This window comes from Rhinolophus sinicus, chromosome 18 (assembly GCF_057876585.1).
Source record: "Rhinolophus sinicus isolate RSI-liver-muscle chromosome 18, RSI-T2T, whole genome shotgun sequence".
In the NCBI taxonomy this organism is placed as follows: Eukaryota; Metazoa; Chordata; class Mammalia; order Chiroptera; family Rhinolophidae; genus Rhinolophus; species Rhinolophus sinicus.
Genome location: NC_142518.1, coordinates 37810973 through 37824549, shown reverse-complemented (window position 1 = coordinate 37824549; position 13577 = coordinate 37810973). Strand labels below are relative to the sequence as shown.

General features: G+C 51.7%; 1 protein-coding gene across 5 annotated transcripts; it reads left to right on the top strand.

The window, feature by feature from the left end:
• The first annotated feature begins 385 nt into the window (after positions 1–385).
• On the top strand, positions 386–11848 carry TFE3 (transcription factor binding to IGHM enhancer 3). 5 transcript variants are annotated; one of them, XM_074323831.2, is made up of 10 exons: positions 386–760; positions 3069–3182; positions 4213–4448; positions 5037–5282; positions 5365–5469; positions 6865–6985; positions 7308–7364; positions 7531–7606; positions 8571–8718; positions 9203–11848. In XM_074323831.2, the coding sequence occupies exons 3-10, from the start codon at positions 4233–4235 to the stop codon at positions 9644–9646; spliced, it is 1413 nt and encodes a 470-aa protein (XP_074179932.2). In that variant the 5' UTR covers positions 386–760; positions 3069–3182; positions 4213–4232; the 3' UTR covers positions 9647–11848. The 5 variants fall into 5 exon arrangements, with proteins under 5 accessions (XP_074179932.2, XP_019569871.3, XP_019569872.3 ...); XM_019714312.3 differs by having other exon boundaries at positions 4148–4448; XM_019714313.3 differs by having other exon boundaries at positions 406–760; positions 7281–7364.
• The last annotated feature ends 1729 nt before the right edge of the window (positions 11849–13577 follow it).

Genomic DNA, 13577 nt, shown 5'->3' with positions numbered 1-13577 from the left:
CCGATATTACGAATATTGGCCGAGAGGGGGCACGGTTCCGCAGCTAGAAGCGTGGCCTGAAGATCCTCTGAGCGGCGACTGGCCACCGGTGCGCAGGCGCAAAGGACCCAAGGAGTGGTTTAGTATCTTTCGGAAGGTTAATTTGAGACGAGGAGGCGTGACTTAAACAAATTACCTCTCGCTGATTTGCCTCTGAATCTGAGGGCGTGGCCTAGTATCCTCCTTCTCGGAATGAGGGTCGGCCAATCTAGTTTTCCCTCCCTGTCGGAGGCGTAGTTTAGGGCGGGTCCTTTAACCAGCCCACGACAATTGGTCGCCTCACTCCGAGGGCGGGGACCAGCGAACCGTCCATCCTCCGTGCGGTCACTTCCTGTGGAGTTTCCCCAGCCCAGGGAGGAGGGGGAAGAGGATGAGAGGGAGGAGGGCGGTCGTCCGGGGTTAGGTTCGGGGGTGTTGGTCCGTTCACGGCGGGGGATGACTCACAGCCCATCCCATCTCCCCGACGCCGCCCGCCCGCGCAGAGCTCGCTCCATGGCTTAGCGGAGGAGGCGGTGGCGAGCAGGGGGGTGGGGGACTCTTATTTTGTTAGGGGGACCGGGCCGAAGCCCGACCGGCCTGGCAGGGCTCGCCCGGGGCCGGGCGTCATGTCTCATGCAGCCGAGCCAGCTCGGGACGGCGTAGAGGCCAGCGCGGAGGGCCCTCGAGCCGTGTTCGTGGTGTTGGAAGAGCGCAGGCCGGCGGACTCGGCCCAGCTGCTCAGGTGCGGGGCCGCCTGGGGCCGGTAGTGCTGACTGGGGTTCCCAGGAGCCTGATCTGTGGGCAGCGGGGGCCCGGACTAGAATTGGAGGCCCTCGGCCTAGGCTTGGAGGACGTCGGGGCGCCCGTCTTGGTGGGGGGGCACCTCAGGAATCCAGCGGTGGCCTGCTTGGACTGAGGCTTAAAGAAGTCATGGAAGTGCATTAAGGGAGGCCTGGTTCAGATTTGGGGGGACCCTTGACTGGGTATAGAGGGACATATTGTGTTGTATTCAGAAACTGGTCTAGGGTAGCTGAACTTGGGGGACAGACTGATTAGAGGCTGAATTTGGGGTCCTTGAGTCAGGCACGAGGGAGATGAATTTGAGGGGGCACTCGGTAGGTGAGGCATTGATTTTAAGGGACATTTTCCCTCAGTGTCAGAGAAAGGGTCCTGGGGGACAGAAGTGCCGTCTTGGGAGCTTGGTGATTCCCCGTGGCTGGTTGCTGGAGGCTGTGTTTGGGGATAATGTGAATCTGGAGGGATTTGGGGGTATCTCAGATATACTGCATGGGACCAGACTTGTGAGTGTGAGCGAGCATGAGAAGCAACATTCATCAAGACTTGAATAGACTAACACGTTCACCCCTGCCCACCCACCCAGCTGGGTCAGATCCCCGGGATAGTGGAAAAACCCTCTTCTCACACCCTGGTCTGGGCTTGAATGGGACAGACCGGCATACAGAGGTGATGGAGATGGTGGTTGGTACCTCTTACTTAGCTCAGAGAAGGCCTCAGACCTTATTTGGGAATCCAGAGGAGGGTCTTGTTCCTGCTGCCACCTGCCCTAACCTCTCAGCAAGCCACTCCCTGCTCACCCCCTACACACACATGTTCTTTTTATCTCACCCTCCAAGTTTGTCTCTCAGACCCTGGAGATAATCTTGAATCTGTCGCTAGAGCTGGAATGAGCACCAGTTGCACCATCCCTGCCCGGGTGGGTCCTGCTTGGCCTCTTATCCTCACTTCCATCGGCGGCCTGGGAAGCCCCAGCCCCTTCGCTCCAACTTCTGTGGTATGGGTGTGTGAGATGGGAGGGGGCCTTGCCTTCTGTCTGGGATTGTGCTGAGCTCAGCAGCTCCTTGAGCTTCCTCTTCCCGACTTCCTGGGTGGTTTTAGGGCCCCATCTGAGGGTGAGGAAAGGAAGACGTCCTTGGGGAGGGGAGAGAATTCTTGTTAAGTGAAGTCACTTCATCTCTCAGGATTCTAAATCTTTGACTAAACTGAAGGGTGCATGTCCCTCTCCATGCGTGTTCATGTCCCCTACACACTGGGGTCTTGTACCGAGCGTGGAGGGTTGAGCAGGAGACTTTCCGTGTATCGATTCACCATCTTCTAATGCCTTTATAACAACCTAGATCATCCCAGTAGTGGAAATAGATGAAAGGGAGGGGTGTATATGGCTTCTTTTGTGTGAGTGGGTGTTGGTATTGGAGGTGTGTGCATTTTTGATCTATCCAAAAAACAAGAGAGCGCTGGGCAAGCTCATCCAGCCAAGAAAAGAAAGCTTGCATAAATCGTATCTTCCACCCAAATTCTCCCTCTTGTAAATCCAGATTGTTGGACCGAGGGGAGACTTTGATATTTCCATTTTGTATTTGGGTTTGTATTGGCATCCCAGAAACTCTGGCTGGGGCGGCCTGAGAGTACGGACTTATTTGCCAAGTGATGGATCTTTCTGTAAAGTCAATCTTGGACCCCAGTTCTTTGTGATGCATTCGATCTGTGTTACAATGGGCTGTTATGCTGAGGGATGCCTCTGTCAATGGGGTGTTAAAGCTGAGTGATGGCTCTATCATGCTGTTTGTATGTAGATAAACGTGAGCTCACATTCAGCAGCCAGGAAAACAGTAGGGGGTGTGGGGGTTGGGAGGGCTTTGAATGCAAAGTCCGGAAGCCTGCAATTTAAATCGTCCTTCCTAAACTCTTCATTTCCATTTTCCTCCAAAACCAGGTTGTGGTTACACGTGAGTATTAGAGCTAGGAGTTGGGATCCAGGAACTCTTCTTATTTTGCTTTTATTATTTTGAATCTTAAGAGACTATGAGTAACACAGCAAAAGAGGATGGGGAGGGGAGAGGGGTGTGAGGAGGGGAGAAGACATGGGAATTCATGGTGGTGGTACCCAGCAGAGTGGCTGAGTGTTAGATACATTCAGAACACTTGCCCTCCATCTCCCCAGCCCTTTCTCTATCTCGCTTTCTCTTTCTTTGAGGGGAGTAAAGTCTCCATCCAAAAACTGACCACCACCCCTACCTCCCCCGCACCCTCAGCCTGAACTCCTTGCTTCCGGAATCCGGGATTGTTGCTGACATCGAATTAGAAAACGTCCTTGATCCTGACAGCTTCTACGAGCTCAAAAGCCAGCCCCTACCACTACGCTCCAGGTATCTCTCTATCTGACTCCCCTTCTCAATTCTCCAGGCCCCTCCATCCACTCTTGGTGGGCTGAGGCCCTCAGTGCCAGCCCAACCCATTCTTTCCAGCACCCTGTATAGTCCAGATAGTAAAATGAGGGGCCAGAAAGAGCATATTACAGAAAAGCAGGTGGCCAAGCGAAAACTAGGATTCCAGTAACTCGGACTAGACCTCCCTAGACCTCCTGAGCCTTTCCCCACCCCACCTGCAAACCCATTCATTCACAAATATGGCCTGCAGCTTGCCTAGAGAGCCCACTGACCAGGCTTGGCCTTCTCAAGCTGAGACCAAGGGGGCGGAGCCATACCCACTACCCCTGCTCTCTCCCTCCCCCATTCAACAAACTCACCCACCCCCCACCCACCCCCAGCCCTTGAGGAACCCTGCAGGTCTTTTCTTTCTCCAAGCTGGGAAGTCTAAATGTGCTGAGTCATGGGCCTGGGCTCTAAGAGAGGGGAGGGGACCTGGAAGAGGGGCAGGAAGAGAGGATTGTGAAATTTCTTAGATTTTCAAGACTGACTAGCTCCTGGAACTAGACGCCCAGGCAGGAGAAGAAGGGCCTGTGATTACCCCTGTAGCCTGTTGCCCACCCCCAGGAGCTCAGGGAGCAAAGCATCTCCAGCCTTAAATTGAGCTTGTGAGCCCTCTGTATCCACATCTATTACTACAGCCTCAATTCTGCTTCCTTCCATTTTCCTTTAAATAGGATAAAGCCCCTCTCCCAGAGCCAAGCAGTAGCATCCCTGCTCAATATATGAACTGGCCCAAATCCAGGCTTCGCTATGAGGACTGAGCGCTAAAATTCCCCCACCAGACTGACTTCTGAGGGCTGCTACCAGGCCTGGTTCCTGTCATTACTCTCTCACACTGTGACTCCTTAGGTTTGGGTTGAGACTTTTAGCTTACCTGTGGCCCCATATTTCCCATTCCACAGCCTCCCAATATCACTGCAGGCCACACCGGCCACCCCAGCTACCCTGTCTGCATCATCTTCTGCAGGGGGCTCCCGGACCCCTGCCATGTCGTCATCTTCATCACGTATCTTGCTGCGGCAGCAGCTAATGCGGGCCCAGGCCCAGGAGCAGGAGAGGCGTGAACGTCGGGAACAGGCTGCAGCCTCTCCCTTCCCCGGTCCTGCGCCTGCCTCTCCTGCCATATCTGTGGTCGGCGTCTCTGCTGGGGGCCACACATTGGGCCGTCCTCCCCCTGCTCAGGTGCCCAGGGAGGTGCTCAAGGTAAGGTCCAGAGGCCCTGGGAGGGGGCTCCCGCTGATGGGTCCTGGTGGACTTTGGGTGAGGTCCTGGGGCTCTAAGCAAGGTCACAGGTACTGTTAAAGTAGGCTGTGCTAGTGTCCCATTGTGTTTATGGTTTCCAGTGTATTCTTGTGAAGTTGTGAGGGGTACTTGGGGGCCACAGGCTGTCTTGGACCATGGAGGGTCGTGAGTGCCCCAAGTGGGCCCTGGGGTCTACGGAGTGGCTTTAGTAGAGCCTCATGTATGTGTAACACATTAGGAGTTCTTTGGCTTTTGGGGTATCTTCGGAAGCCATGCGTAGTTCTTGGGAAGAATCTTGGGAATAGCTGAGGGATGCTGCCAGCCATGGGTGGGTCCTGGAGGCTGTGAGGGATTTCTGAGAAAGGAAATTTGGAGGCTGGGGAGACTTACCAGTATTGTGGGGTGGTTCTCAGATTCTGGGCCCGGTTCATAGGCCTGAGCCTAGGAACAGATGACTTCTGAGGATGGGACTGGGGCTCAGAGTCAGTCACCCCTCTGAGCCCTGTTCTACCTTGTCCCCTCCTGTACTTCCTCCCCCTTATCCCACAGGTACAGACCCACCTGGAGAACCCAACACGCTACCACCTACAGCAGGCGCGCCGGCAGCAGGTGAAACAGTACCTGTCCACCACACTTGGGCCCAAGCTGGCTTCCCAGGCCCTCACCCCACCACCGGCGGCTGCTAGTGCCCAGCCGCTCCCTGCTCCCGAGGCTGCCCATGCTACTGGCCCCACAGGCAGCGCCCCTAACAGCCCCATGGCACTACTCACCATCGGGTCCAGCTCAGAGAAGGAGGTACGTGGCTGTAGAAAACCCTCCTTATGTTCCCTGCTCCACCTTCTTCTAAACCCTCTTCCATATTGACTTATTCCCCCAGATTGATGATGTCATTGATGAGATCATTAGCCTGGAGTCCAGTTACAACGATGAGATGCTCAGCTATCTGCCTGGAGGCCCTGCGGGGCTGCAGCTCCCCAGCACGGTGAGGCCCTAAGATGGAAAGTTGTTCTGACAATTAGCACATGCCTCTATCCCTGACACTACACCCAAGCTGGCTATGTGTAGAAGAGACCCTTGCCTTGGATTATATTGAGATAGAGGGGGAGGCTGTATGATGAGAATGGGGCATCTCAGTGCCCTGGGGCCTGATGTTGGATTGCATGGAGATGTGGGCCTTGTAGATTTTGATACATACAGGGTGGGAATTTCATGAAGATATTAGGGCATACCAAGATGCTTGAGCTTCACTGTGGGATGCACTGAGAGATGGGACTCTTGTAGCATTTTGAATGTGCCCAGAGATTGGGACACGCTAAAAATTGCAAAACTTGGTATGGATGGACCTTGAAGTGATTACAGTGTACCATGTCTCTCGCAGTGAGCTGTGCCAATAGGCTGAGACCTGTAGAGAGTGGATAAAACTTGCTAGAGCAAGAGATATACCAATAAATTGTAACATTCTGCTTCTGGAACTTTCCCAGAGTCCCATAACTTGCTTTGAGACATACCCTGTGGCTGTAGCTTTGCTTCTTTCCAACTTATCAAGAGGATAGAAGCATATATAAAAACGGTAGTGGTTTATCAGAACTTTTTATTGATTGGGACACAGATTGGAACCTCGGGGTTTCAAGAGATGAAATCATCAATAGGTGGGACTGCTTATTTTTGGATTAGTATGATGCCCGGGAGTATATCCAGGAGAATTCAAAGGAGAGAAAACAATCTAGGCAGACATAAAAGCAGTGCTAGTTATGTAGTTGGTTGGACAAGAAATCTTGGGAGATCAGAATGTGTAAGAAGATACTAGAGTCAGGACCTTGGTGCATGGCTGCTGGAGACCATATACGTATGGTGCTGCAACAGTCACAGCAAAAGACTGGAGATTGGGCTGGAACTCTCCAGAAGATCAGATTTGGGGTGGCAACGTTGCCATGACAGTTTCCCGAGGTCTGAGAAGATTGGGTTGGAGTGTTCCAAGAATGCTGAATTGGAATGTTGTGCTGGAGGGTGAGGGGCAACGGACTGAAATGTTGCATAGGAGCCAACAAAGACCAGAGAAGGGTGGTTTTGCAGCATTTCTTATAGCCAGCTCCAGGGTTTGGGAGATAGGCTTCAGCGGTCACTAAGGGATTTGAGGGGCTGCGGCGGCATGATGAACAAGCCAGGCAGGCTATCGTCCCCCAGCAAAGCACGGTAGGTCCACTTGATCCTGTCCTCCCTTGTTGAGTCACCATGTGAAATTCCCTTGAAGGAGAAGGAAGGATTCCCATACTCAGTCAGTCTATGCTTGCATTGGGGGGGGGGGGGCTCGGGAGCCTCATTTTGAGATGGGGCTGAGCCTGGGGTCTGTTTGCAACTATCCTTTCTCTTCCTCCAGCTGCCTGTGTCAGGGAACCTGCTGGATGTATACAGTAGTAGTCAGGGCGTGGCCACGCCCACCATCACTGTCAGCAACTCCTGCCCAGCTGAGCTGCCCAACATCAAACGGGAGATCTCTGGTAAGGGCCAGGGTCAGCCCCATGTCTATCAGCCCCAGGGGTGGGCCTGGTGCTGGGGGAAGGGGATTAAGCAGACAGAAACTGGAGGACTCATTGCCCTCTTTTTCCACATGATCCGTGGTCTTGTTTTCACCCCACTGCCTCTCATCTTGGGTTTAACAAATGGCCTGTAACCATGGCTTCTTGAAAAACAGTAAAAAAGAGTGGCACTTTTTAAAAAAGTCACTCCCTGCCTGTGCCCACCAAAGCCTACTTCAACAGCACATGCTGCCGTGCATCTTTCCTGTGCCCACAGACCCTGACCACCCCCACTCTCTTCCAGAGACGGAGGCTAAGGCTCTTCTGAAGGAACGGCAGAAGAAGGACAATCACAACCTAAGTAAGAATGCATGCTCTCGTCAGCGTTTATGCAGCCCTGCCTCACTCTGTGCCCCAACCTACCTTGGCGGGGGGACGGCTTTCACTGCAACAGCTTCCCAACACCCCAGTTTCTCCTCTTTCCTCCTTGGCCTGTTGACAGCTCTTTCTCTCTCCTGCCTCCGTAGTTGAACGTCGCAGGCGATTCAACATTAACGACAGGATCAAGGAGCTGGGCACCCTCATCCCCAAGTCCAGTGACCCGTGAGTCTGGGCCTGGGCCTGGAACCCCTGGCTGAGGGAAGGTGGGGTGGGGACCCCACTCCCTTAAAGTTGTTCTCAGGGAGTTCCAACCTTGGTGGGAACCACCCAACATGTCTGCTTTTCTATGGCCCCTTCACACCCAGCTTTCCTCACCCTGAGTAGGGTCGCAGCCCCTCACCGTGTCATCACCTGAAATTTTAGGTTCACGACATTATGGTCCATGTGCCTCATCTGGTCCCTGCAGGACATAGGCACTTAGTTTTCTGTTCATTTCATGCTTCCTTTATTAATTCAGGAAACATACTGAGCTTGTGCTTTGTGCCAGGTACTGTGCTAGGTCCTGAGGCGACTAGAGGGAACACAATAGACAAAAATCCCTGACCTCACGGAATTAATATTTTAGTGGGGTCAGACAGACAGCAAACAAGATAAATAACTAAAATCCATGTAATTATGAGTGTTGTGGACAAGAATAAAGAATAGGAGGAAGATGGGGGAATGCTGGGGAGGGTTGCAATTTGGGGTGAGGACGGTGGGGACAGAACAGACCTCGATGAACAAGGAAACATTTGCGTTAACAGCCTAAGGAGGGAAGGCAGGAGGGAAGGTATGGGTATCTGGGGAAAGAATGTTCAAGGTGGAGGGTGTAGCTGGGTTGGAAGCTCTTTGGTGTGAATAGTTTTCCCTGTTCTGGGAGCATTGAGAAGCCATTGTGGCGGTAGTGAGATGAATCAGGGTCTGAGGTGAGGAGTATTACGAGGTCAGGTCAGAGAGGGCTTCCTGGCTTTGGGTGGGGTAGTGTTGAAAGGTTCCAGTAAGGGGGTGTGCATTCCATACACTTGATGTACCCCCTACCCTAGGTTCTAGGCATGGAACGGGGTGCTCCATCTACCTGATGCAACCCCATCTCCCAAGGGATTCCATATGCAGCACTCCGTTCTTTCTTCTCTCCCCTGCCTCACAGGGAGATGCGCTGGAATAAGGGCACCATCCTGAAAGCCTCTGTGGATTATATCCGCAAGTTGCAGAAGGAGCAGCAGCGCTCCAAGGACCTAGAGAGCCGGCAGCGGTCCCTGGAGCAAGCCAACCGCAGCCTACAGCTCCGGATTCAGGTCTGGAAGGAGGAGGTGGTGGCAGGGGTGAGGAGGGTTTCCTGCAGGCAGAGGCAGGGGAAGGACAGGCCAGGATTTCCCCTCCTGGCATACTTGGGGGATTCTGGGGCTTCCCAACTCCCATGATGATGATGGTGATAAATAGCAATCATAACACATTAACAAAAATAATCATGAATATTGGCTAGTGTATATTGTGTTTATCTTGTACCACGCACTGTGACAAGAGCCTTGTCTCCATTTTCTATTTTCTAAGTTAATCATCACAACAACCCTATGAAACCGGGACCATTATTATACCCATTTTACAGATTGGGACTCTGAGGCTCAGAACCCTTAAACAACTTGTCTGAAGTTATGCAACTAGTGAGTGACAGAGGCTGAATGCAAACCAGGACAACTTGCCCTTTAACTGTTACACTCCTTTGCCTCTGAGGGGCTCTGAACTCCATCTTATCCCACACCCACCCCCTACTTTTTGCAGGAGCTGGAACTGCAGGCTCAGATCCATGGTTTGCCGGTCCCTCCCACCCCAGGGCTGCTCTCCCTGGCCACAACTTCAGCCTCTGACAGCCTCAAGCCAGAGCAGCTGGATGTTGAGGAGGAGGGGAGGCCAGGCACAGCGACGTTTCATGCAGGGGAGGGGCCTGCTCAGGGTACTCCCCATCAGCAGCCCCCAGTGCCACCCTCGGATGCCCTTCTGGACCTGCACTTTCCCAGTGACCACCTGGGGGATCTGGGGGACCCTTTCCACCTGGGCCTGACGGACATTCTGATGGAGGAGGAAGAGGGGGTGGGGGCGGGACTGTCAGGGGGTGCCCTATCCCCCCTGCGGGCTGCCTCTGACCCACTACTCTCTTCGGTGTCCCCCGCTGTCTCCAAGGCCAGCAGCCGCCGCAGCAGCTTCAGCATGGAGGAGGAGTCCTGATCAGGTCTCACCCCTCCCCTGGGGTTTCCCCACCCAGGAAAGGAGGACAAGTTAGGATGAGGCCCTCTTCCTTTTCCCTCACCCTCCCATGAGACTGCCCAGCCCAGGTGTTCTGGGGGAAGAGATGAGAGGAGGAATCAGGTGACACCCTGCCCCTTCCCTCACAGGCCCAGCCAGTGGTGAGATCAGGGCCTATCCCCCAGAGATCACTGCCTCATCCCTGCCCCATGAGACCCACCCTTGCCCAGGTGAGGGAAGGAGACAGGATGAGGTCCATCCCTGTTCCCTGGGGACTGTCCTAACCAGGTCTCCTGGGATAAGGAGGTGTCAGGACGCTGCTCCATCCCGTCTTAGAGCTGCCAGGCTAGTCCATTCTGGCAAGGCAGGGGAGTCAAAATGATGGAGTTTCCACCCTGGGGGTTTAAGCCCTACCTTTTCCCCATGACCCCTGTCCTGCCTAGGCCAGGAACAGAACTGAGGATGAGAGCCAGACCCTTCACCTGGGAACTCAGTCTTCCAGCAATAAAAGGAGCCAGGCCCCGCCCCTTCCCTGTAGAAACAGCCCAGAGAGGGTATTTCAGGCTTGGAGGAGTCTGCAAGATTAAGCCACTATGTGGAGATGACAGCCCTTGTCCCTCAGCAACATCCCATCCAAGCATTCCACTGAAGGGAGGAGTGGTACTTCAGCTCCCCGCCTTAACCAGGGACCAAGGTGACTTAACCCAGGAGGGCTCTCAGCTAACTTTGACCTTGGGGAAGGGGGCAGATCTCGAAATCTTGTGGGTTGACATTCCAAACCTAGATCACGAGTGAGAGACCCCTACCCTTGGGCAGAGTCCTGTCTCCTTCCTTGAAGGGCAATTTCAGGAGGTGATGGGGAATAGAGGGTACTGAGTCCAGGTTCCCAGAGCCAGCACCCCATTACTTTTTTTCAACATGTAGAGGAACAGGATGAAGGAAGGGGCCCTTCTGGGGATTTCCCCAGCCCAGGAAAAAGTAGAAGCTTGTCCCAACAAGGCAGAGGCTTGGAGGAAAGGTTGCAAAAACGTGTACTCCTCTTTTGTTTATCTGATTTTTTTACTGACCCCCTACTTAAGCTAGGTCACCCCCCCAACCTCTGGCCTCCACCCAGCTCTCCATTTGGAGGACTCTTCCCCATCCTCATTTCAGAGTTACCCATGGACACTCCCCACCCCTCCTACCACATACACCCAAGATTGTCAGCTTTGGGTTGTTGAAGCCAAGCCCCAAGAAGGGTGCACTGAAGGGTCTGTAGGTTTGTCATTAAAATAAATGCTAAGCGTGTTTGATGCGCTTTTAACTTTGGCAAAGAGTCTCCTGTCCTTTTGACTATGCAGTGAGCATGGCTCATGCAGGCCAGGAGGAAGGAAGGTTCTTGGAAGAAACAGATTTAAGAGGGATGGATAAAATAATTTAGCTAGAAAGGGGCTGGAGGAAAATAACCTGCCAACAAAAGCAATCAGTCCTTAACTACCTGCCAGGCACCTTCCTGACTGTTGCAAATTATTCACCTAATTTATTATTCTAAGGAATATTCATCAAGGAAGTACTGATTTCTTATTCCTGTTTCATGTTTGAAGAAACCAAGGAATAGAATTTAATCTGAAGATATACAGCTGGTAAATGGATGAAGAGCTAAATGGTAGACAAGTGAGGGCTGTAGTTTGAAAAATGTCACTGAGGGCAGAGGGGTCAAAGATTTTCTTACACTTTTCAAATTGATAAGGAAGTGCAGGAACATTACCTGCTGGCAGAGAGTGAAGGCGGTCCAGGTGGGAGAAAGGGCAAAGAAATGGTAAAGGTCAGGAATAGGCAAGCAACTCCATTTTGGAACAGATGTTGACATTCTGGGGGAACTTTATAGAGGTGAACAGAAGTATCTTGAAGGCTGGGAAAAAATATTCCTGGAATTGCTCCACCATACTCTGCACTCCCAGGACAGGCATCAGGCCTGGACATGTATCTTCCCCAGCAGACAACCCCAAAGTACTGGGACCTGGTCTGGTCCTGTGTCTCTCCCAGCCGACTGAGCACAAAACTTGCTACTCCTTTCTAGCCTGTCATCACACTGACCCCTGGTTGTTGAATCTACTACTAGACTGGTCGCTCCCTAATAACTTTATTTTTTTCTCTGCAAATTTGCCATATTCTCTTTATAAAGATAATATGTAATACCTGGAAGTGTTTGTTGTTGTTTTTTTATTTTATTTTTATTGGGGAACTTTTTCCAAGACCCATCAGCTCCAAGTTAAGCCGGGTGTTTTTTTTTTCATTTTCGTCTTCTTCCGCCTCCCCCCCCACACTCCGGTTCAAGCCATTGTTTCTCAGTCTAGTTGTGTAGGACTCTGCTCCCTGGCCCAAGCTGGTATTATGAGCTTTGTGCTCCCATAGGCTGAGGCAGCCGTCGCCAGTCAGCTGCTCACTCATGGCAGCACATGGTAGCCCCTCAGCAGCACACAGCAACTTATGCCAACCAGCTACTGAACGGCAGCCCAGCTCCAGAGAGAACTGTTATTCACAATCTTAGCTGTAGAGGGCGCACCTCCCTGGCCCATGTGGGAATTGAACCCATGATTTGGGTGTTATGAGCCCTGCACTCTAACCAACTGAGCCAACCGGCGGCCTTTTTTTTTAGTTTTCATTCTGAAATAATTAGATTTACAGAAGAGTTGCAAAGGCATTAGGAGTTTCCTTACTCCTCACCTAGCTCCCTCTAGTGTTAATGTGTTAACATAGCCATGACATTTGACAGTGCAAAGGAAATAGCATTGGCACAGTACTAAGGAACTCCAGACTTTATTTGGATTTCAGTTTTTTCCACGAATGTCTTTTTTTCTGTCCTAGGATCCAAGTAAGCATACTGTATTTGTGATCTCTTTCTGTGTAACTAGTTATCACAATCTTAATGGCTTAAAAAAACACACAAAAAAACATGGCGTTCATTATATCTCAGTTTTTGCGGGTCAAGAACTCAGGGTGGCTTAGCTGTATCCACTACTCCAGTGACTCTTGCCAGGGTGCAATCAGAAGATGTTGGGTGGGATTGAGGAATCATCTGAAAGTGGGACTGGGGAAGGAGCTGCTCTGAGCTGCTGTAGTTATTGGCAGGATTCAGTTCTCTGCGGCCTGTTGACCAGTGGGCCTCGATTCCTTGCTGGCTGTCAACTTGAGGTGTCCTCAGTCTTCGCCATCTGTGCCTTTCCTTCCATGAGGCATCTCACAGCATGTAATTTGCTTTATCAAACCCAGCAAGTGAGACACGGCTAGCAAAATAGAAGTTACCATCTGTTGCAATCTAAGGGAGGTGTCATCCCTCAGTGTCCAGGCATTCTGTTCGTTAGAATCAAGGGGAGGGGATTACAAAGGACCGTGAATATTAGTAGGCAGGGACCACTGAGGGACCATCTTAAAAGCTCCCTACCACAGATACCACGTTGCATTTAGCTGACATATCTTGGTTTCTGAGAGTTTCTCAATTTGTCCACTGAGAAGGCCTAGACATTGTGCTATTCCAGAAGCAACAAGCACAGCTAGTATCCAAATCTTGGTTTCTAAATGCTATTCTCTAATAAAAGAAGCCAGGACTCCTTGGAGAAATGGCTGATTTTAAGATCAGGGTAGGGAAATACAAGATGAACCTGGAACGTTGTGTAGTACCAGAAAGGGAGTACCAAATTATATATATAACGTGCTTCCCCAAAAATAAGACCTAGCCAGACAATCAGCTCTAATGCGTCTTTTGGAGCAAAAATTAATGTAAGACCTGGTGTTATTTTACTATAAGACCGGGTATAATATAATATAATACCGGGTCTTATATTAACTTTTGCTCCAAAAGACACGTTAGAGCTGATTGTCCGGCTAGGTCTTATTTTAAGGGAAACGGTATATATGAAGGGTACAGGAGCCA